This window comes from Leptodactylus fuscus, chromosome 10 (genome assembly GCF_031893055.1).
Source record: "Leptodactylus fuscus isolate aLepFus1 chromosome 10, aLepFus1.hap2, whole genome shotgun sequence".
Taxonomy (NCBI): domain Eukaryota; kingdom Metazoa; phylum Chordata; class Amphibia; order Anura; family Leptodactylidae; genus Leptodactylus; species Leptodactylus fuscus.
The window spans coordinates 51,986,426-52,009,335 of NC_134274.1; the positions used below are offsets into that span (position 1 = coordinate 51,986,426).

The window sequence follows — 22,910 nt, forward strand, 5'->3', positions numbered from 1 at the left end:
TTCTTCTGAAGAAAGTGTTTTGCTGCTGTGTGTCTCTCTGAGTACTCTTCCCTTATATGACCTCACCCACAGCAACACTGTTATCTTGTACTATTTTTAAGAAGCGATAATCCATCAGCATAACACAACTTTGCTTCGTTGATGTTGGCTGTCATCCTCTCTTTTTTTCTAGGGAAAGCTTATATGACAGAATGTTGGAAGTGTGTTTCAGATGAACATAAACATTGGGTCCATCAAATAAACTAGATGGCAATGTGAAATATAAGGTCTGATTTATGGTCTGTATAGTACTTGTATCCATAATAAATAAGTACACATTCCAAGTAGTTCTCCTAGGTATACATTTATTGATATGTGCCAAAGGTTAGGCAAGGAAGTTGACGTTTCAGCTAATGATGGGCCTTCCTCAGATGCCAGAAATGGATTGGCAGCTGTACTCAGAGGTGAAAGGATCCTTTCATTTGCGGTCCCATTGCTTTCTCCTAGAGGCAGTCAACAATCGGCTATTACTGGCTAGAATAATCTATGGGGGACACTATATGGTGTGGGGGCCTGAAACATGGACCCTTAGAATAAAGGCCCATGTTACAGGCCCTCATACAGTAAGGGCTCCTGGTAAAGGCTCCCATACAGTAAGGGCTTTTACTTCATCAGTTCAATAAAGAGACAATATACGATGTGAAAGGATCATTAAAGGGGATGTTATACCGTGTGATAAACAGTAAAAGGGGTATTATACCGTGTTAGTCCTAGTTACACCCCTGACTGCAGCTGCTACTTTTCCTCTGTATTGTGAGTTGGGGTCTGACTCTGCTGAATCTTCTAGATAAGACTTCAATACTGCAGAATGAGGCAATAAATCAATTGACTATCCAGCAGCAGACACATCCTCTCTATATAGAAACCTGTATATACAGACATGGACCTCTATGCAAACCATGTGTTAAAAATAAGGATGATGAGAGAAGAGGAGAAGGAAACAGATTTATTTAATACAATACAATACATTGCATAGGTTATTTATAGAGATGAGTGAGTACTGTTCGGATCAGCCGATCCGAACAGCACGCTTCATAGAAATGAATGGATGCACCTGGTACTTCCGCTTGGACGTAGCCGGCGCGCTTAACCCCCCGCGTGCCGACTACGTCCATTCATTTCTATGCGAGCGTGCTGTTCGGATGGGCTGATCCGAACAGTACTCGCTCATCTCTAGTTATTTAATGTTTACCTGTACTATTCATTTATGAATAGTTGGTTTATAACTGGAAGAACACTTTAAGTTCTTATATAATCCTAAACTTGGGCTTTCTGAGAAGCAAATTTAAGAACAGAATATGGTTACAATACTTTACTGTGAGAGCATGTGTAGAATTATACATTGCCCCCTCTGTGAAGTATTCCGTTTGCTCTGCAAGGCTTCAGACATGAGTAGTTTACACAGTTAGCCACAAAATTTCCAACCACAGTCATTCATTTTCTTGCAAGCTTCACTTCCATGAAGTTCTTCACTTGTGCTCTGACTTGATTTTCGCAGCTTTAGTATTCCATCCTCTGATCCATTTAAAGACTGTAACTATGACTGAATGTATATGAAAACATGTACAGGCTGCTTTCTCATATAACTAAAAAATATATATATATCACAAAATATATCACACATAGTATCTCACAAAATAAGTACACCTCACATTTTTGTAATTTCATTATATATTTTCATGGGACAACACTAAAGAAAGATCACTTTGATTCAGTGTACAGCTTGTATAACAGTGTAAATATGTTATGCCCTAAACATCACTCAATACAAGTCATTACAGTCTAAAAGCCTGGCAACAACAGTGAGTACACCCCAAATTGTAATTAGCCATTTTCCCTCCCCAGTGTCATGTGACTCGAACACCAAATTTACAGTTATACAAGCTGTATACTGACTACTTTACACTGTATCAAAGTGTCATGTCTTCAGTGTTGTCATATGGAAATATATCATGAAATAAATACATAAATGTGAGGGGTGTACTCACTTATGTGAGACTGTCTTCTGCCCGCGACATCGTCTGTGTATCGTTGATGTCGATGATCCGCCTGCTTCAGCGTTTTGGCAGCTCTCAAGCTGCCCTGCTGCAGAACTTGTTCCTCACACCGTGACTGTGATTGTTCCGGCATCTCAGGCGGGATACCATATAATGAGAGTGTTGTTGGCTGCGATGATCCGCCTTCTCCAGCTTTTCAGCTGCTCTAAGAGCCGCTTTATGCCTAGTTTGCTCAATCCTCCTCAGCTCCATTTGATGAGAAGTCTTTTGACTTCTGGCTACCTTCATAGCTCTCATTTTTGAGAATTTTGGAACAAATTAGATTTTCATTTTTCCTGCATGTTTAAAATTGGGAAACTGCCGATTTGGAAGTGTATCTCAGCACTCTGCCTGCAGTCAGTGTCGGACTGGGGTGTCTAGGGCCCGCCAGTGGAATTGTTTCTAGGGGCCCACCATCAGGACCCTGCAGACCAGCGATACGAAGACAGGGCAGCTAAAGGTAATAACATGTTGGGAGCCATGCTGCACTCCCGCCATACAGACTGGGAACAAAAGCTCAATGAAAAACACTGGAAAAAATACTTTGAGATTCACTGCTATTTTTTTCCAGTGTTTTTTTTAAGCTGTGTCTCACTGTTGCGCCTAATCCTTAAAGAGGACCTTTATCCTCTTGGGGCACATGCGGTGTAATATACTGCTAGAAAGCCAACAGTGCGCTGAATTCGGATTTCCCGTTTTGTGCCCACAGTGAAGAGCTATTGGTGCCAATACCGTAGCTCTTCATTGTCAGAAGGGCCTTTCTGAGCTGGGAGGAACGTTCCCCAGTACTCCTCTATGGACAAGCCCTATCATGAGGGAAGTGTTCCTCACCGCACTCACAGTACAGCGCAATAGACGCTGCTGTGAGGAAGGGCGTTCTTGACTGGCTGCCAGAAACACCCTTCTGACAGTGAAGAGCTACGGTACCGGCACTGATAGCTCTTTACCGGGGGCACAGATCGGTAATGCCAATAGTGCGCTGAATTCAGCAGTGTATAAAACTGTGATTTCTAGCGGTGTATAAAACCGCATGTGCCCCAGATGGTGAAAGCTCCTCTTTAACATCTCAATATACTGTACATCACACTATAAGGATAAGGCCTAACACAGCGTCCCACAGCAAAAAAGGGCTGCGGGAAAACCCCCGGCGGCAACACATCAGTTTTTCCTGCAGCGCTTTTTGCAGAAACTCCACAGAGGTTTCCTCTGAGGACTATCAGCTTCCATTTTATCTATAGGGACACTGTAGGTGTTTCCGTAGGTTTAAGTGCTGTGATTTCCAAAAACTGCAACAGTTACCTACACAATCATACATATACATTCATATATACTCACGTGTGTGTGTGTGTGTGTGTGTGTGTATGTATGTGTATATATATATATATATATATATATATATATATATATATATTCATATACCATATATAAGTCAAATATATACTTATATGAATGTATGAATACTATATATCCTACTAATATTATAAATGTGAAAGTTTGTAAGTTTGGATGTTTGGTCGTCAATCACGGCAAAACGACTGCACGGATTTGGCTGACAATTCACAAATGCCTTGCTGGTCACCTGAAAAACAGGCTACTTCATATGCCGCTAAGTGCAGGCAATTCCCGACCGCTACTGCTAACGTATGCTCCAGCTAGGCCTGGGGACCTGAGATGACATCATCACAGGACATTCAGCCATTCCCAGATTGGACGGCGCTATTGTGTTGTGTGGATCTATATCGGCTGAAACCGGGCACAGTGTGCGCTGAAGAAAATGGCGTCACATGGACGGTCGTCGGCAGAGCGAACAAGCAGCCACGCACCTGGGGCACGTGAACAGTATCGGGTGTGCCACCTCGGTCAGTACGATGGGGGATTTCGGAGTGTAAGGGGGGGGAATGTTGGCGGCCAACATGTGCAGCCTCTGTGTCGCATTCCCTACACTAGCGGGTCTCCAAGTTCGGTGTGCGCAGCGGGGAAATGTGCAAGGCCACCTCTGCTGGAGGGGGAATCAGTGGGCACGTGGGGGGTTCCAGGGGGGGCCGGGGTACACCTAGGTATACTGCCCATATATACAGATGGAGCAGAGCTCCGACAACAACTCACGGACGAAGACGCGGGCAGAAGCTAGTACTAATATATAGCCATACACTTACACATATACATTGTTATAGCACATATACATTAACATACATTCATATACCATATATAATCCATATATATACTTGTATAAATACTATAGATACTCACATATACACTCACACATTATTATAGCATACTGTATATACACACACATACCTGTATACAAACATACAGTCCTCAGACAGTATACAACACACATACTTTAACCCTTAAGTATTATCATGGTGTCTATCATAATGATATGTGTATGGTAGTGGTGTATGATAGACACCATGATAGTACTTAAGGGTTAAACAAATGTACACATATACATATTAAACATTACATTACATTACATTACATTACATTACATTCATGAAGCAGAAAGTGGATCATCGCAGCAGCAGATTTTTCTCTTTCCCCACACAGTACGATGTTAGCGATGACTCACTGCTGGGAGGGGGGGGGTCCGGGCAGAGAGTTCTTCATAGGATGGTAGTGATAGCTACTGCTGCTGCTGCCCCGGTGTCCTCAGTCCTCCCGATGTATACTTTCCCTATATTAATAGGGAAAGTACCTCTGGCAGGAAGCCTCTAAGTGTCAGGGCCCTGGGAAACTGCTGGCAGCCGGCCATCTTTAGTCATTACATTGCTGCCGGCAGCCTGGGGCCCCCGACCACTATCAGTGTTCATTTTGTCAATGCAAATGGATTGCTCAGGGGCCCGACCCAGCCCTGAAAATCACGATCGGGCCCCTTAACAATGCTCCTGCTTTGGGAAAATGAGGACTGACCGTCGAGGCTCGGGGTCCATCGGGGGATTTACTGGTTCTCCGGTGGGCCAGTCCGACCCTGCCTGCAGTGTCTGCTTCTCACTTCCTGTATTTCTCTCCCTCCTCCTCCCTCTAGCAGAACAGGACACAGAAATTTCTGCAGATCAGATAATATGCAGATGCTTGTACAGAATGGACTCAGTGTTATCTGTGTGTTTACCTAGAGAGATAACAGACCAAGCTTTATCAGCAAAATGCAATTAGCTGAACGATTGTCCTGTCGGCAAGACCAGTTTAATATCAGTAATATAATATTGTATTGTATATTAATATAAATTGATAACAGTCGTGAAGCCATCTCATTTACCAAGATAAAAAGTAGCCTATGTGTTAATCCAGGTTATCTATGTGCCAAATTTGATACAAATCCATTCATCCAAACACACAAACTTTCACATTTATAATATTATTAGGATAGGATTCTCTGCATATGTTAAGTTTCACCCCTGACTCTGTTTATCTGCCACCATCTATAGTTATGATGCTCTCCTGTGGTTAAGCTGCACAGACTTATTTAGCATGGGGAAACTGGTTATCCACTAAATCTCACCTTTATTTTGTATCTTGACATAGCATAGTTTTAGCTTATTCCCTAATGTACACCTGACATCAGAACTGGAATAGATTCAGAATAAGAGAAGGCCTGGTATACACATACTCCCTAGGGCTCTGAACTACAGAGCTATGATAGTCCATTGCATTGTGGCAAATCACCAAGATAACAATGGGTTAAGGGAAGAATACTGACGTAGTACATAATCCAGCAGAACATGCTAAATGTATTTTCTGTTCCATTCATATGGCCTCTTACTGGAAAACAACCCTGCAAACTCAGAGGCTTATAGCGGTAAAGACAAATCGAAGTTTAAGGGCTCTGCATTACATTTCTGAGGTGTAAGTCGCAATAATATAATTCATGAGAATTCACTTGGAAATTATGTTCTTTTAAATGGCCACCTTGACTGATGTAATAGCCCGAGCTCTGCTTATTGTTTAATCTTTCCAAGAACTTATAAAACATTAATGTAGCATACAGCTTTTTTTTTTTTTTTTTTTTGCTTTCTTTTCCCTGGAGGCACAAACACTCTCTGTTCTGGAAACACTGAATATTAGTCTTGGCTAAGTAAAGTTTCTACATGCATGTAATGTTAAAGGTGTGACTGTTAATGGGTACCTAGCTCCAACCTGAAAATAAAGAGTAAAGTTATGTGCTTCCACCAAGTGAGGAAGTTTGACATTGTGGACCTGTTAGTAGGGTTGAGCGATTGGGATCAGAAAAGATTGGATTCCGATCGGTGATGGAATAAATTTCACGATTGCGATCGGAATTCCGATTCCGATCTTTTTAGTTGGGATTGAGGTCGGAGGTTATTTCCCACAATGCTTTGCTACTGGCCAAGCATTGTAGGAAAAGCTAACAATGTTAGCTAGTTCCCACAGGAATGAATGGATGCAGCCGACACACAGCCTGTGCCAGCGTCCGGCCGCTTAATCCCCTGCGTGTCGGCAGCGTCCATTCATTCTAATGGGAGACTAGCTAACATCTCTAGTAGCTAATAACACTTACCTGCACAGATCGCTGGTCCGGTCCCCGCTGTTCTCGCTCCTCTTCTCGCCTCGCTGCCCCCGCCTCCCAGGTTAGTCTTACAGACCTAGGAAGAAGGTGGGGCTTGTGGCTTAGGAGAGTATGGGCGGGTACTGGGAGGGGAGATGTGAGTGATGGGGACCGGACCAGCGGCAGCGCTTCTGTGCAGGTAAGTGGACACCAGGGGGGACTAAGTAGCCAGAGTAATTTTTTTAATCACTACACAGCGTGGAGTCTAACAATGAAAGCATTCGATTTTTAGACTCCATGCTGTGTAGTGAATAGGATCATTTTTAAAATCCGATCTTCACTTATTTAAAAAAATTCCATTGACTTACATTGGGATCGCGATCGGGTTCGAATGGAAAATGATCGGAAACCGTATTTTAAAAACGATCCTGAAATCTCAAGATCGGCTCAACCCAACTTGCTAGCCTTTTATGTTTCAAGGCCATGTCCACCTCTTGTAATCTGTTTACTTTTATTGGGTCAATGCATCTTAAATAAGAAAGAAAGAATCCATTAAAAATATCCCATATAGACCAAACAGACACACACATTGTAGAATAACCCCGCGTTCAGGCCTGTATTACATATGTCGCCTACTTGCTAACGCGCCAAATATGTGTTAATAAAAAAATAAGGGACAGATTTTCTGTATGGCTACAAGATCACACTACAGAGTTTATAGCCTGTTACCACAGACACAAGTCTACCTAGGAGCTGTGGAAACCAAACAATAGGCCTTTTTTTTTTTTTTTTTGCTTGCTTGCTTGAATAATTTTCTATTGTCTTTGCTTGCGTAAATTACAAATGCTAAAAATGCAGCTGTATAATATGAAGGCTGCATGTAGTTATAGAACTGCTTGATAATCACATTAGGCTTACGTCTTGTCAGTAATTGTGTTGTGAGATCTGAGAGATGACACATGAGGACTGGGTGGAGGAGCCCTAAAGATTACTCATTAGGACAGAACAATATTAGTTTGGAGGAGACAGGACTGCCTTGGAACTGGCCAAGAGTGTACAGTACACCAAAACATGAATGTATACAGAAAACATTGTGTATTGTTCACACTGCCGTACAAACTATGGGAGAAAAGTAAAAAATGTATATAAATAACTAAGGGAATCTGGGTTCTAAATATCCAGGTTTTTTTTTTTTTTTGTTCCCCTTTCTGTCTTGAGAAATATAGTAATAAGATAAAGTACACGCTATTGCCATATGTGGGGCCTATTCACTATACATGGATGTCAGCATTATACAGGGCTGTCTATACGTAGTTTTTGTCAGAGTCCAAAAAAAGTGACAGTCTATTTTCAAAATGCATATTTAAATTTAAGAAAGGCTATTCTTCTCCTACCTTTAGATGTCTTCTCCGCGCCACCGTTCCATAGAAATCCTGGTTTTCGTTAGTATGCAAATGAGTTCTCTCGCAGCACTGGGGGCGGGCCCCAGCGCTCAAACAGCACTGAGAGAACTTTCCAGCGCCGCCTTTATCTTCTTTAGGAACAGCTTCTTCACGTGTCATCTTCCAGCCCTGGGGCTTAAACGTCTAGGCCTCAGGCAGAGCCGAGTGTGTATGCTTGCGGCCACAAGAAAAATGGCCGCTTGCTCAGTAAGTAAGCAGCCATTTTCTTGTAGCCTGTGGGCTTGCTCGGCCTGAGGCCCAGAAGTTTGACCCCCCAGTGCTGTAAGAAGATGTGTGAAGAGTCCGTTCCTGAAGAAGATGAAGGCTGTGCTGGAGAGTTCTCTTGCAGCATTGGGCCCGCCCCCAGTGCTGCAAGAGAACTCATTTGCATACCGAAAAAGGATTTCTACTGAACAGCGGCGCGGAGAAGACATCTAAAGGTAGTAGAAGAATAGCCTTTCTTAAGGCTATTCCTACGTGTTAATCACAAAAAATTGTGTTTTAATGATAGGATCCCTTTAAGGTTTTCTGCTTCTTTCTGCCATTTTATGAAGGAGTCAGAGCAAGAGTCTGAGTTGGGCTGTAATAAAATAGGAGTCTGAGAGTTTGTGATTTGACCTACCAATGCCATCGCCATGAATGTGTAACCGCTTTCTAAAGACTCATTTCAACACAAATGTTACTTTTAGGTTCCTTGTAAAAGATGGAGACATAGTGAGACTTTGGAAGTTTAAAGGGGTTGCCTGGGTTCAAGTTTTTATTTTATTTTTTAAGTGCCCAATGCGTTGCAAGAAAAAATTGCCAACCCATTCATATGCCATTGCTTCTCTTCTGCTGGTTGGACTTTGCTTATCTGACTGCTGTGACATCAGGTTAACTACATGTGAATAACTACCAACTCCGCAGGCCTGGCACTATATATGTTTACCAGTTTTGATGCTTTCTTGAGCACATTTTTAATAAAAGGTTCACAGTGTATGAACTAAAATATTATGCTGGTTCAGATTGTTTGCATTTAAAAAAAATATATATATATATATATATATATATATATATATATATATATATATTAGTCTCGCACACCTTGAAAATATTGCTTCTTGTATAATGGACTTACAGCGGTGAGATCATTTTTATAAAGTGTGTGTGCTTGTATTCCAGGCCCTGCATCTCACTGCTCTTACCAGCTTTTATCAGGATTGCAAAGAACCTGTTCACTCAGTAGCTGAGTATCTTATTTGGCTCTCTTCCAAGATTTGCTATATAAAAAAAAAAAATCACAAGTCAAACCTTAAGTTTCAGGTATAGCCGGGCTTGTCTACCTATAGCTTGACTAAACGGCCTCTGTTGACTTACAGCCTGAATAAATCAGCATTTGACAGCAAGTATTTCTGTCACAACAAGGACTTGACAATAGAGGTTCTTGATGTATCGGCAGCACTTGACCACTACACAGATTTTGGGTGCTAAGGACATGCTGTCCTTCTACACAGTGTCTCCGATAGTCTTCTAGTAATATAATAACCTCTCTTCGATGGAATCCAATGTGCCCAGTGCTCCTCTAACAGTTTGCCAAGGACCATGAGCAGTCATGGCCTCATTCAGTAGACTGTAGCACCTCTCTATGTAAGTAAGTGAGGCTTTATTATAGTTCCCTTCCCAACAGTGCCTAAAGTGTGGCTCTACAAGAAAAATAAAGTTGTGATGATTATGGAGGTTTTGGAAATTGTTTCATACTTATTTAGCTGCTAGACTAAGGCCTTATTCACCTTTTCATCACACAACCATTTTGAGAACACATTGAATTATATTTGCCTTTTATTTGGCACACCTAGTGTTCAGTACGTAGGGGCCATATTTTAATTCTTACCCAGTCACTGTTGAGACAGTGAAAGATTCACAATCCCTTCACTGAGCTGATCAAGACCATCCCAATCCAATATTGACTGTCTACTGATGTACTGATACTGGTCTACTGATCAATATTTCCAGCCATAGAGAACCTGGAATAACACCGTATCAGCAGAGGCGTAGCTAGCCAGTAATTCCCCACTGAGCAGCTGTATGAAGGGGTTGTTGCGCCTGTGTATATCACACGCTGTCTGTTTATAGTGACGTGTGATGTAATTCCAGTCTTGTCACATAGACGTGTATAAGACTAGGCTGTAGTTACATTACATGGCCGCTGTGAGATGAATGACACTATGTAAATAGAGCAGTGGTCACGGTGCTTAGAGTGGTACCACAGGCCATTCAAACAGCTGATCCTGGGGGGTTCCGGGTATTTGGAACCTCAATAATTTTTTTTTTTTTTTTTTTTTTTTTTTTTTTTTTTTTACCTTTAACCTTTTAATTAGGAAACACCTGGGACATTATTAATAAGGGGCACTATTTACAGGGGTGCACAGGGAAGTTATTAATTTACTTGCACTTGGGGGTATTATTCATTATGGGGGTTATATTGTATATTATATAATGGGGGGGTAACAGCAGGATGGGGGCTTTGTGTAGGTGAGACAATGTGGGAGAGGTGACTGGAAAAGTGAGGAGCTGAAGATGTCTGTGCTGCAAACTTTACAGAGACTGGAAGAAGTGGCCATGGCCGCCCAGGTGAAAGAAATGGGGAATGTGATTTAGTCCTGAGCTGTGCTGCACCCCTAGCTACGCCTCTGCGTTTCAGTTTTCTGTACTGAGAATGGTTTAAGGAAACTGACGAGTGAATGTTATTTCTGTAAAGCTTTTTTTAAACTGTTAGGAAAGACCTTGTAGACATAGATCAGTGTTAATTGCTGGAAATAATTAAGCCGAAAATGTGTTAAGAGAAATTTGCCTCTAGATTAAAAATTTACATTTTGCTTTTTATTTGCTATTTGTTTAGTTCTCAGTATTTGTTAAATATTTGCCTGTCAAAAATCCTGTAGCGTTAATCTTAATGTCTCTGTTACTTATTTATTTTCAGCTTCTGAATGGTGAACCATTAAAGTGCTGTAGAACCATTCTATATCTTTAACCTTTTCTGGACCACCCATAGACTATAAACGTCCAGGAAGTGGTTGCCTAGTTCTGACAGGATGTACCGGTACGTCCAATCCGAACACAGCATATGCACGGAGATTGTGCAGCTGCTGAAGCTGGCAGCCGGCTGTAACTTCAGCCGGAGCTCCCAGAGAGAAGGCAGGGAAGGTTTATTCCCTTCCCTGCCTTCTCGATCGCTGTGTATACAGCGCTCAATGAGCCCTGTATACACGGCTATGGGCGCCGCTTTGATGCGGCCGCCCTCTGACCCGGCGGTCACGTAATCCGCCGGTGTCAGTGTCTTACAAGAGCTGCTGGGTCCTACAGGAACCAGATCAGCTCTGTAAGTGTAAAGAACAGTGAGCAGGAGGCTGTATTCTGTAGGCTGTATAAAATGTAAACACATTTGAAAATAAATACAACATAAAAATAAAGCCCTATGTGTCCCGGAAAAAAAAGACACACAAATTAGTTGAATGAAACATACGAGAAAAATGTTACAGCCCTCAAAACCACACATACAAAAAAAAAAAAAAACGAAAATGTGTCTGGTCCTGGACCACAAATTGGCCTGGTACTGAAGTGGTTAAGGTTCCTTGAGGTTACATAGTCCCTGAAAAGGACATTTGCCACTTTTTATTTATTTACTAGCCTCTGCCCGCGACTTCGTCTGCGTGTTGTTGGCGTCGATGATCCGCCGATATTCAGCAAATTGCTAGCATCGATGGTTTGCCTGCTCCGGCGTGTTAAACTGGCCTGCCACTAAATACGGTCCTCGTGCTGTGCCTGTGATTTTTACGGAATCTCAGCAGCTGGCTGGGACACCATATAATGAGCGTGTTGTTGGCATCAATGATCTGCCTGCTCCAGCGTTTCGGCAGCTGTCAAGCTGGACTTCTGTTGAACTCGTTTCTCGTGCTGTGCCCGTGGTTGTTTCGGCATCTCAGCAACTCGCTGGGACGCTATATAATGAGTGGGTTGTTGGCGCCGATGATCCCCCTTAGCTCCACTTGAGGAGAACTTTGAGACGTCTGGCTACCTTCATAGCTCTTGTTTTGGAATTTTGCAACAAATTAAATTTTTCTTTTTCCCGGCATGTTTAATAGTAGCAAATATCATCACTGGGCGGTAAGGAATGCCCCTCTCTGACAGTACAGGGCTATGGACGAATACTGTCTGGAGGGGGGTTCCTCACCAACCAGCTAGACTGTCAGGAACTCCCTTCTGACAGTGAAGAGGTATTGGTAATGGCACCGATAAAACCAGTCCTGGGGCACATAACGGGAAATCCAACAGTGTGCTGAATTCAGCACACTGTCGACTTTCTAGTGTTATATAAAACCGCATGTGCCCGCAATTAAATGTTTCATTTTATGTTTTTACAGTAGGACAAGTTATCCACTGGCATAAGTGTTTTGCTGTGGAATCTGTTGAAATTAACGGGATATTAGCAGTCGTAAGTCAGTAGGGAATTCCAACTATATATTCTATACTATATTACTGGAGTAGCTTGCTTAATAGATTGGGTTTCCATAGCAGAGCAGTGGCATGTAAGTTTAAGATAACCCTGAATAATATCAAGTGACTGAGTTGGTGAGGCTCGTTGAACTGGTGACTTCTTAATCGGGTATCATGGTGCCTCAGTGGTTAGCAGATAATCCCTATAAGCCCCATGACTTATCTACCTTCAAAACATTATTTGCAAACGCATCCATAGCAGTGCTAAATACTCACCGTTCCTTATGCATCCTTTTTCTTGGCTTTATTTTACATTAGACTCCTTGTATCACTATTTACATGCAGTGAATTTGCAAGCAAACTACATTTACCATGATTCATCTGCCTTCTCTCACTATGTTTGCTGCTCACATGGATGGAGGGGGAGTGAGTTTTCAAATAAAACCTCACAACATCATGTGACCTCAATTGTGGGAATAATACATATTATTTGTGTATTTCTCCCTTCTCCAGTGCCATGAAATCAGAGTGACAGCAGGCAGATGAATCATGTCAATTACACCTGCAGAAATGCTGACATTTTCCTAATAGGTATAATAAGTGCAATCAAAAACTCTGCAGAAAAAAAAAGTAATGCCTTTCCACTTTTTTTTTTTTTCTCAGTTTTTCTGCATTTTGCTTTGTGGGGTCATTTCTATTCAAGTAATAGGTCATCAGTATGAAAGATCGGTTTGGGGACCCTTCAGCAACTATTACAATAAAGAAGATATCTCTGGCTCCAGCTTTCTAATGACCTAGTACCGGTGCTGAACCTTTGTTAAAATTTCTTAATTTAAATGGATGTCACCAATTATTTGCAATTCATTGTACATGCTGTGTCACCTTGTAAGTCCTTTCAGGGGTTCCCAGTACACATTTTTGAGATTTACTAGAGCTGCTACTGGGAATATGAATATAACAAACCATTACTCGCCTCTCTCCGGGCCTCTGTTTCCAACAGCGGCTGCTCCATTGGTCCGTATACAAATTGCCTGACTGATGTCCCTTCCTCTCCTTTAAAGGACAGTATGTAGTAGATAGGCAGATACTCGGCATATTAGATGGCTATATTGCTAGGAGTATGTCTCCCGGCTGAGTGTTTAGGCTGGTGAATATGATACATACATGGACACAGTTTGAAGTTCTATTAGTGTGAAACCAGCCTACGACTGGTCTTACACGACTGTAGTGGTTTTTGCGGTCCGCAATTTGCTGATCAGCAACACTAAATTTTATTTCAAATAGTCGTTCCGCAGACGTCCGTGTCCATCGGCACGCGCCCATAGAATTCTATGGGACACTCAGTGCCGTGATGTCCGTGACTTTGCAGACCTGCAGTATTCAGTGCGGACCCCAGTCACGTCGCGACACACCATGGATAAAATATCCGGTGTGTAAGAAGCTGCACTGAATGTGTCCGCAATTGAGAACCCACAATTGTGGAGCATTTGCGGACTAAATTTACTGTCTTGTGTGAGCAGAGATTTTTTCAGAGCATTGTTAGTTTGCCCATGGACACACAACCACAATTACTATATAGTGTACAAGCTGTAAACTTGGTACAAACGTGGACCTAGTCTCAAGTCTGAAACTTTTAGTGTGAAACCTGCCTTAGAGGAACACTAAAGCCGACCATACACACGATGGCTGCTAGACTAACATTCATGTTCCTGAAGAAGATGGAGGTGGCGCTGGAGAGTTCCCTCGCAGCATTGGAGAAGCCCCTAGTGCTGTTTGAGGGAACTCATTTGCATATCGACAAAAATCGGATTATATACCGAACGGCGCGGCGGTGAAGACATCTAAAGGAAGAAGAATAGCCTTTCTTAAGGCTATTCCTACATGTTAGGCAGAAAAAACATGAGTTTTAATGATAGGATCCCTTTAATTTTTCTGTGTGTCCTGAAACCAATTGTGTGAAGCTTCACAAACCTCCCAGCTCTCAGGCTCCTACTGGCTTATTGTCTGTACACAGCGTGCTCTGCCAGGAGGGATTGTGGGAAATAGTCACAACAGAGAATGTTATTAAATATAAATGGGATTAAAAATTGAATGCAACAAATCAATAAACCTTCTGTACACTGTATTATATCAGCACACATTGAATGGTTTTGTGTTTTTCTTCTGTAATGCAATTCTACCTACTTTGTTTTAAGAAATAGATGAACCTGCTTTGTAGGATCATTATATAATCAATGTCTGTTTCTTTGGCAGGGTATATAATCACACCTGTGAACCTCTGAATGATGGAACTTGCTGCACGTTAGATCATATCCCTCTTGTAAGGTAAGAATCTTGGCGGAAGATTAATATTTAATGATGTAGATGCCAAAATATTGAATGTTCTATTTATAAAGCTTCAGTGTATTATAAAAGGGACTGGCTGAAAAGTGGGATCAGGAGCTGAAGTATGTCATGAGAGAAAAAAGTTAACGTATATAGCTTGAGCCCCTCTCCTAAAATAAATCTATAAAATATGTATTTTATGAAGATTCCCATTGTAGACAGGAGTAATTCAGATACACAACATAACCACATATGTGGATATGACCTCCATTTAACCAGTTACCTGTGTTTGTAAAGGGTCAAAAGAAATTTTTACGTGTAGACCGGCATAGGGTAGTATAAGCTGTGCTGGCTTTGAAAAACCCAACCAACCAGATGTACAGGTTGGTATATACAGTATGGTACAAGAAAACTTGCTGAATATGCAGCTTCGTATAAAGCTTTTGTTTTATTTATGCAGACTCCTCTAAAGTGACTGTATGGTGTTAGGCTTTTCAATCCATGTCTCTCAATCAAAACCAAAGCAGAAAAATGTAGATGGAACAAGTTAAGCATAGTTCCCCGCTTACATAGATGTTCACTGAATCTCCTGCTGGTACTGGAACTAAACCAGACCGAGTTCATGGTACAATTTTTTTTTTCGTTTGTTTTATTTATTTAACAATATGTCACAGTAACTTTGTATTGCATGTTCTGTGCAACAAAGTACAAACAGTAGGGTCACAACGTAGTAACATGAACGTTGCACAGCCTGAAATATTGTGAAGCTTGGACTTAGCCATTCATAGGTATCAGTGGTTTTTGCTCTTCCCTACCTAAGGTGCGCAAAATACCAAGAGATTCTTCTGAGATACTTGGGCATTATTATAAACTTCCATGGATATTCTGTGTTGTCTCCATTTACTCCACAGGTGCTTTCACGACTTGCTACAATGTGGCTGTAACCTTTATATCTCTGCAGTAAAACCTGGAAAAGTGAACATCAGGAAATACTTATTGCCCACATTCACACTTTAATGTGTTATCATAACCTCCTTTGCTGATAGCAATGTGCCACGCTAGTGAATTACTGTAGGTCACATAAGGTCCTTTGTAAATGGCCACAGAATTCAGTGATGGGTGAATACACAGTAGAGGTGAAATACTTCAATTTTAGTCTACAGTTCACAACTCCTGTATAGTCTGTTGTATATCTGTATGATCTTAAAGCAGGGTATCTGCATTCTATTCACTGGGGGGTTTAGCCATTCTTAGAACATAAGGGCGTAGATGTCTGTCTTGCTAATTACCTTGTATTACTGTAATTATCTCGCTCTTTGTTGCCAGCATTTGCTAGTAGAGCGCATTACGAATGTTCTGCCCTTGTCAAGATGTTTACTTGAATGATAGCCAGTATGGCTGCTATTACAGCATCCATTTAGCTTGTCATCTGATTTTCCAATATTTAGATTTGCCATTGAATGAGGATGTTGCATGTTACCCTTAGGGTAACTGCTAAAGTAACTTGAAAGAATAGCAAATTTTCCCCAGATACTATGACTGGATAGACATTTGGATTCTCATACTGAAAATTGCTGAAAAAGAGCAACATGAAACAGAGTAAGTTGTAGCAAAGTTGCCTTTTACCAGTAATACCGGGATCCTATCATTAAAACTCAATTTTTATGTCCCTAACATGTAGGAATAGCCTTAAAAAAGGCTATTCTTCTCCTACCTTTAGATGTCTTGTCTGCGCTGCCGTTCCGTAGAAATCCCAGTTTTCATCCCCAGTGCTGCAAGAGAACTGATTTGCATACTGACAAAAACTGGGATTTCTACGGAACGGCGGTGCGGAGAAGACTTTTAAAGGAAGGAGAAGAATAGCCTTTCTAAGGGCCAGTTTACATGTAGTTAACGCGCGCGCATTCTGGTACATATACACGTGTCAGAATGTGAGCACTCAAAACAGATCACATTCATTTCAATGGGTCGTTACGGGCACATAACATGCATAATTTTGAGGCCGCAAATTTGCGCGCGCAAAATTGCACGGGTTATACGCCCGTAACGACCCATTGAAATGAATGTGATCTGTTTTGAGAGCTCACATTCTGACGTGTATACGTGCCACAATGCGCGCGTTAACTATGGGTGAACTGGCCCTTAAGGCTATTCCTACGTGTTAGGGACAAAAAAATTGAGTTTTAATGATAGGATCCCTTTAAGCCACCTGGCCGCTGTAATGACAGTCTCCATCTCCCTTGGACAGGGGGTCACTGAGTTGTTGCAGGGAACATTTCTACATTGTGGGCGCTGCTGTCCTTACAGGGAACAGAGAAGCCAAATTACACCTCTCTAGCAAATACAGCACTTGCTAGTAATGGGACCGCCCTTGTGACACTTAAACCTAATTTGCATAATGGATAAAAATGTTATATTTAGTAATGAAGATATTAAGGACAGTAGAAAAAAAAGTATACAAGTTGCTAAGTGCCCTAAGCAGTAGGATTATGTCAGTTGATTTAGCCCTATTAAAGTTCTGCTTTCTGCTCCTTGTGCAGATTATATCTTCACTAATACTAGTAGTCCCTGTGGCTCTTGCTTTATAAATATACATTTGTGTTTCCCATTGAGCTCTCAGCTGAATATATCTGTTATATCCTTTTAGATTTTCGTAGTGAGCTATGTTTGCTGTTCCCACCACAGTCCGGATTGTACAGTCTTTTTTTAGCTACTGTTCAAGCAAAGGACCCTTTTTATGGGAATACCCACTGAAATTCCACATTCTGAATCAATAGTGATGAAAGGAGAGGTTGGCTCATCAGTAGGACGATTAATTTTCCTGCTTTGGAAAACTTTAGACTAGTTGGGATTTATGGCAAAAAAGCTGGCAGAGAAAACGAAATGTAGTGTAGGCCTCCATTGTACAGTATAACTTCTACTAAGGAGGACAGCAAGAACAAGAGAAGCCATGTGCAAGGGAAAAGCATGGGCTCATGGATTTCTAGCTGCTACTTTGGTGGTACATATATCCATGCCAGAGATTTCCTGACTGTGGATTGTTGGGATATCACATCTGCTTATCTGAGCACGTTACAAAGCACTTGTAATGTCACAATAGCTTTCTTGACTGAAACAGTTATGTCACTCCTGACTTAAACCCAGTTGTGATCAATGGGATTGTGCAGCAGTTTATCTGACTCCAGCATGGTTGTGATGTCAGGAAAGTTACCCATAACAGAGGACTCCTGTATTCATCCATACTCTCTATCTTGAAGGTGTCCATTTTATACACATTAATGAGGTTGTCCAAACCTTGATATTGATTGTCATCAATATCAGATCAGTGAGGGTTTACCACCCCGCATCCTTATCGATCAGTGTATGAAACTGTAAGCAGATAGCTCTGTACACTGTGTTCACTTGACTGGGGGCTGAGCGGCAGTACCCCTAGCACAGGCACTAAACCTTGTAGAATGGATTGCTTTCAGGCTCCCTACATGCTGCACACCCAGTGGCCGCAGACTATCAGTGTGTGGGAGAAAAATTGTCACGGGGGTGTCTAATTACTATTAATGTCATTTTGATAACATGTCCGAAGGACAATATATTAATAGACTTAAGATTTAGGCAGTGGCGTAACTAGGAATGGCGGGACCCGTAAAATTTCTTTATTTCTTTTTTTGGTATATTAACTAGTGAGGGGGCCCCCCTAAGGTGTCGGGCCTTGTGGCAGCCGCTACCACTGCTACCGTGGTAGTTACGCCACTAGATTTTGGTGAAAGATGAGTTGCAGCCACCAATTATTAATTTCTTTTCATTCAGATATATAAGGATTGGTTGTAGGAGTTTTTTTGGGTTTTTTTTTTGGTGTGTGTGTGTGTGGGGTGCTATTTTAACAGGTTTTTGCCAGCCTAACAACTTTTATCCTCCATGCTATGAGTATCTGGCCTCTGGGAGCCCCAGCAATCAGAAGAAAGAGAGAAGTTCACCAGCGTTTCGCTTTCACGAAACAGACGGAACTTTCAGACTTTGTCCCCTGTTTTCCTGATCTTTTGGGGTCCCGGTATCCAAACCTCCAGTGATCTGAAATATTTTGCCTATCATATGAATATGGGATAGATGTCTTTGGTGACACAACACATTTAATATGTAGCTGGAGAATAAATCAACGTTTAGAGCAAACGATAGTCTGTATTCTAAAAGCAGTAGCCCAGTAAGAATTCCTTGTTTACCACTGATATTCCCACTCTTGGAAGACATTATGAGGGGTTGCGTACGGGAAGTAAAGCCTATCGTTTTCAGAACAAGCTGTGCATTTAAACTGTTAACCTTTTTTGAGTTTTTGTGAGAAATGCAAACACAGGATAGGGATGTGTGGGAGGAAATTTCTGGAAAGTGGTGAGCTGGTTTTGGAGTAGTTCAGCCAAAATTCCATGAGTGCATCTTGTACCTAATCCAGGCCAGCATAGACTTGTTTATATACTTGTTTCCAGAGACGTGTGTATTCAGTTGGTAAGGTACAAATGTTCAGATTTGTGCTCTCGTTTAGACTTGTCTTTCTACGGTCTCTTAGAGGAAATGTTTCCAGGTACTGGCTGTAGGAAACTCTGAAACCAGCCTTACAATACTGCAGATGAATTCATTATGAAAGGGACCTTAAAGGGGCTCTATTGGCAAAATTTTACTGTAGAAGCCCCACATATGTGTGAATAGCCTTTAAAAAGGCTATTCAGGCACCGCTAATCTTATTTTAGAACCCCCCACTGTTTTAAAATAAAACTATAAAAACATATGTAAATCATACCTATCATGCACGCTGGGCGGTGATCCACGGTCCGACGTCATCTTCTGGCACGCCTACCTCTTCTTTCCTCTTCTTTTGGCGATGCCCTCTAGTCCTGGCTCTTCCCCGGCTTCATCTTCATCCTTTTCCGGCGGTTCAAATCTGATTGGTTGAAATTCGGCGCGTGCGCAGTAGTGCTCCCTCCGGAGCTTCTGCGCACACTCCGGCGCCATTTTTATGAATGGCATTGCCACCAGTTTTTGACACTGTATCTTTTTAAATGAATATTTAATAAAGATTTTGAGTTTTTGTTTGAGATAGAAGGGTATTATTTCATCCATATTTTTGTTTGCCTATGTACCAATCAGAAACCAATGAATGGTAGAGCAAAGTTTTACGCTGTCCTCTTGTGGTTCAGAGGGCCTGGCTAGACTTTTCTGTGCCTTTTTTTTTTTTTACTACAGTTTGTTCCATTTGAAATTAGACTGTGGTCCTACAGCATTGGCCTGTTGACTAACAGTATTGATTGCTTCAGGAACGATGGGGGCTAGAGAAAATATTCCAACTGTGCCAGAATCAGTAGAGCAGCAGCTATTCAATGAGTTAGAGCTGGACTTGTTGGAGATAGTGAAAGGTCGTCTTAAAGTTGACAATCAGCATTTCATGATTGAATACATACAATCGGGGAGTATTACTCATGGCCTGTTGCTTATTGCTATGTGTTCGATATTGTGCAAGCCTAGCATAAGCGTAGACATATTAATGGTTTCTTATCTATATTTAGTAACTTTGTCTTCTGTGCTGCAAATGCCTGATTCCCATTAAGCACCGCAGTCATTTATCTAGTGGCAGCCTGACAGCCCTTTAAGCAAGAGTACTTGCTGTTCACGATGACATTGATTGTAGTTATCTCCGTTCCTGGTTGGATAGTTAGAACCCAGGGCAGGTCCAGAGGCAGGAGGGTATGACATTGCTTCTTTCTGAAACACATCAGTTTTTTTAAAGACCTTGCGCATAAGTGACTGCGCCATTTTGTGTATAGGTGCAGTGAAATCATACAATGTCATCCGTCTGTTCTCTCTACTGTAGTGTTAATGATATCTAATAGGTACCAGTACATTAGCGGTGCTGCCTTCTGATTTATTTGTCCACCTTTATGGTCTCCCAAAGGTGACAGGGCAGTTCTGATAGTTAAAATGTTCAGTTCATGTAATCGGTAACGGATTGTGTATCCGTCTTACTACCAAACTGGTTTGACTTTGGACCACCTCCAAGGGCATTGTCTAAGAAGACTCCCTGCTATTCACTTAAAGGCTCATGCCGAGGTTGCTATCTGCTGGTCCTAGTGTTGGTAGCAGCTGGCTGGACAGGTCAGGGACTATGGTACAGTGCACCAGAAAATCATGCAGAACATATTGGGGTATGTTTATAAAGACTGACCTTATTAACGCCAGTCTTCATAACTGGAGTCGGTGGACCATATGACTTATTTATGATGAGGCGTGCATTGACTCCTAAATGATGCCTCTGCCACGAGGGGTAATGTACACCCGCTCATAGAAGATTTCCCACATATTCTGAGCCAGATTTCTGCCATAAATGATGGCCCCATACATCCTCACCACTCCTCCTTCTCGGTGGAAGTGGTGAATGTGTTACAAAAGTAGAAAAGTTGCAGTTTTTTGGGGAAAAACAATTTTCGCAAACAATTTCCACTCTCTATGCATTATAGGGCATAATAAATCTGCCCCAGTGTGTAAATGCAGACGAAAGTCAGAGCAGACAGAATACATATTGTTACAAGAACAAACAAGCGCTCAGGACTGGTAACCGGTACGGAATCTGATACTGGACACAACTTCAGATAACCGATACATAACTGAACCTTGACGGCTAAACATTTCTAACAGAAGACCTGTATAGGTCACAGGTAGCAGAAGCCTTAAGCTAGCAGAGGTACAGATATGGTAGAAGCCTGAGTGTCATGGATACCAGAGGTGAAACAGAAGCCAAACATTCACAGCAGATCCAAAAGTCACAAATATCAGAGGTACAGCCAATGCTTGTAAATATTCACTGAAGAAGGTCCATAAGCCACAGGGAGCAGAGTCATGGTGGAAGGCCAAACATGACCAGGGGTTTAACTTGCGACTGCACCCCTCATTATGGCCCAGTAGCCTTAGGGGGCCCATAATCACTGGCATCAGCATTGCAATTGCAGTTTCCATTTGGCATATAAACCAGGGAGATAGACAGATTACCCTAACCACACTAAGGTGGATTACACTCCTTAGCTCCCGTAACCATCACTGTCAAGAATTCGCCGTAGGGATGAAGTAGGGGGGCCCTGGACAAAAGATTGCATCGGGGCCCACAAGACTTGAGTTGGAGCACTGATTATAAATGACACATGGCAGGGGGAGGCCTGTTACAGCTCTCGAATTGGGGCCAGTTTGCCCTCCAGATTAGTGAAGAACCTCTCTTGGATGAGAACAATTCTTCCATTGCTCTTTCAAGGCTTCCTGTATGTAGTACCACTGAAAGACTGATCACATTTTTATTTTATACCTGGATAAATAATTCAGAATTTGTGCAACTTGGTATACATTTTTATATTTGTGTAAGTTTTTAAAAATACATATTTTAAGCTTTGTGATTGGACTATGAAAGTGTTAACATCAAATTTTTAACGGAGGGTCCTCGGCTTCCTGTCTCCGCTGCTTGGAAACTAGGTGAAAGGTTAATCTTGTGCAATAAAAATCCTCCTTGCTAAAAGCTTTGAAGTAGATAAATATTTTATTTTAGTACTGATGGCGATAGTGGTGCGGCCTGGTGCCATGAAATATCTAACCTGCTTAGGCTGGCCGCTCACAGATTTTGGAGGAGTAAAGGATTTACAGCAGGCTTGGGGGGAAAACATCCTTGTGAAACATTTAGTTGTAAAATTGTAACAAGAAGTTACTATTCAGATTTCTCATGGTTCTTATTAGTGTTGAGCGAGTAGTATTCGATCGAATACCTCGCCGGCATAGGAATGCGGATAAGTGGCCGAACACCATCAAGCGAAGCGATTAACCCCTTGGTGTTCAGCCGATTACACCCATTCCTATGCCGGCGAGGTATTCGATCGAATACTACTCACTCAACACTAGTTCTTCTACATTTTAGCATAGGTAAAAGCAGCTGTACATAACCACATAAAGTTTAGAGTTTTATCAGCCGTTTCTAGCTACACCATATTACCAGTTTATTTAAGCCAGTCAATGCTTGATCATTTGAATCTATTATACATTGCCTATTGTGTCATAATTCACTTATATTAT

At 41.8% G+C, this 22,910-nt stretch overlaps 1 protein-coding gene across 1 annotated transcript in view; it reads left to right on the top strand.

Moving 5' to 3' along the window:
* LOC142183237 (transmembrane protein 150A-like) overlaps positions 1-22,910 on the top strand; it is a 103,696-nt gene that overhangs the window by 41,909 nt on the left and 38,877 nt on the right. Inside the window, exon 3 of the mRNA XM_075258255.1 lies at positions 14,751-14,822. Within this exon, the coding sequence (XP_075114356.1) occupies positions 14,751-14,822 (72 nt within the window). The remainder of the gene's footprint in view (positions 1-14,750; positions 14,823-22,910) is intronic.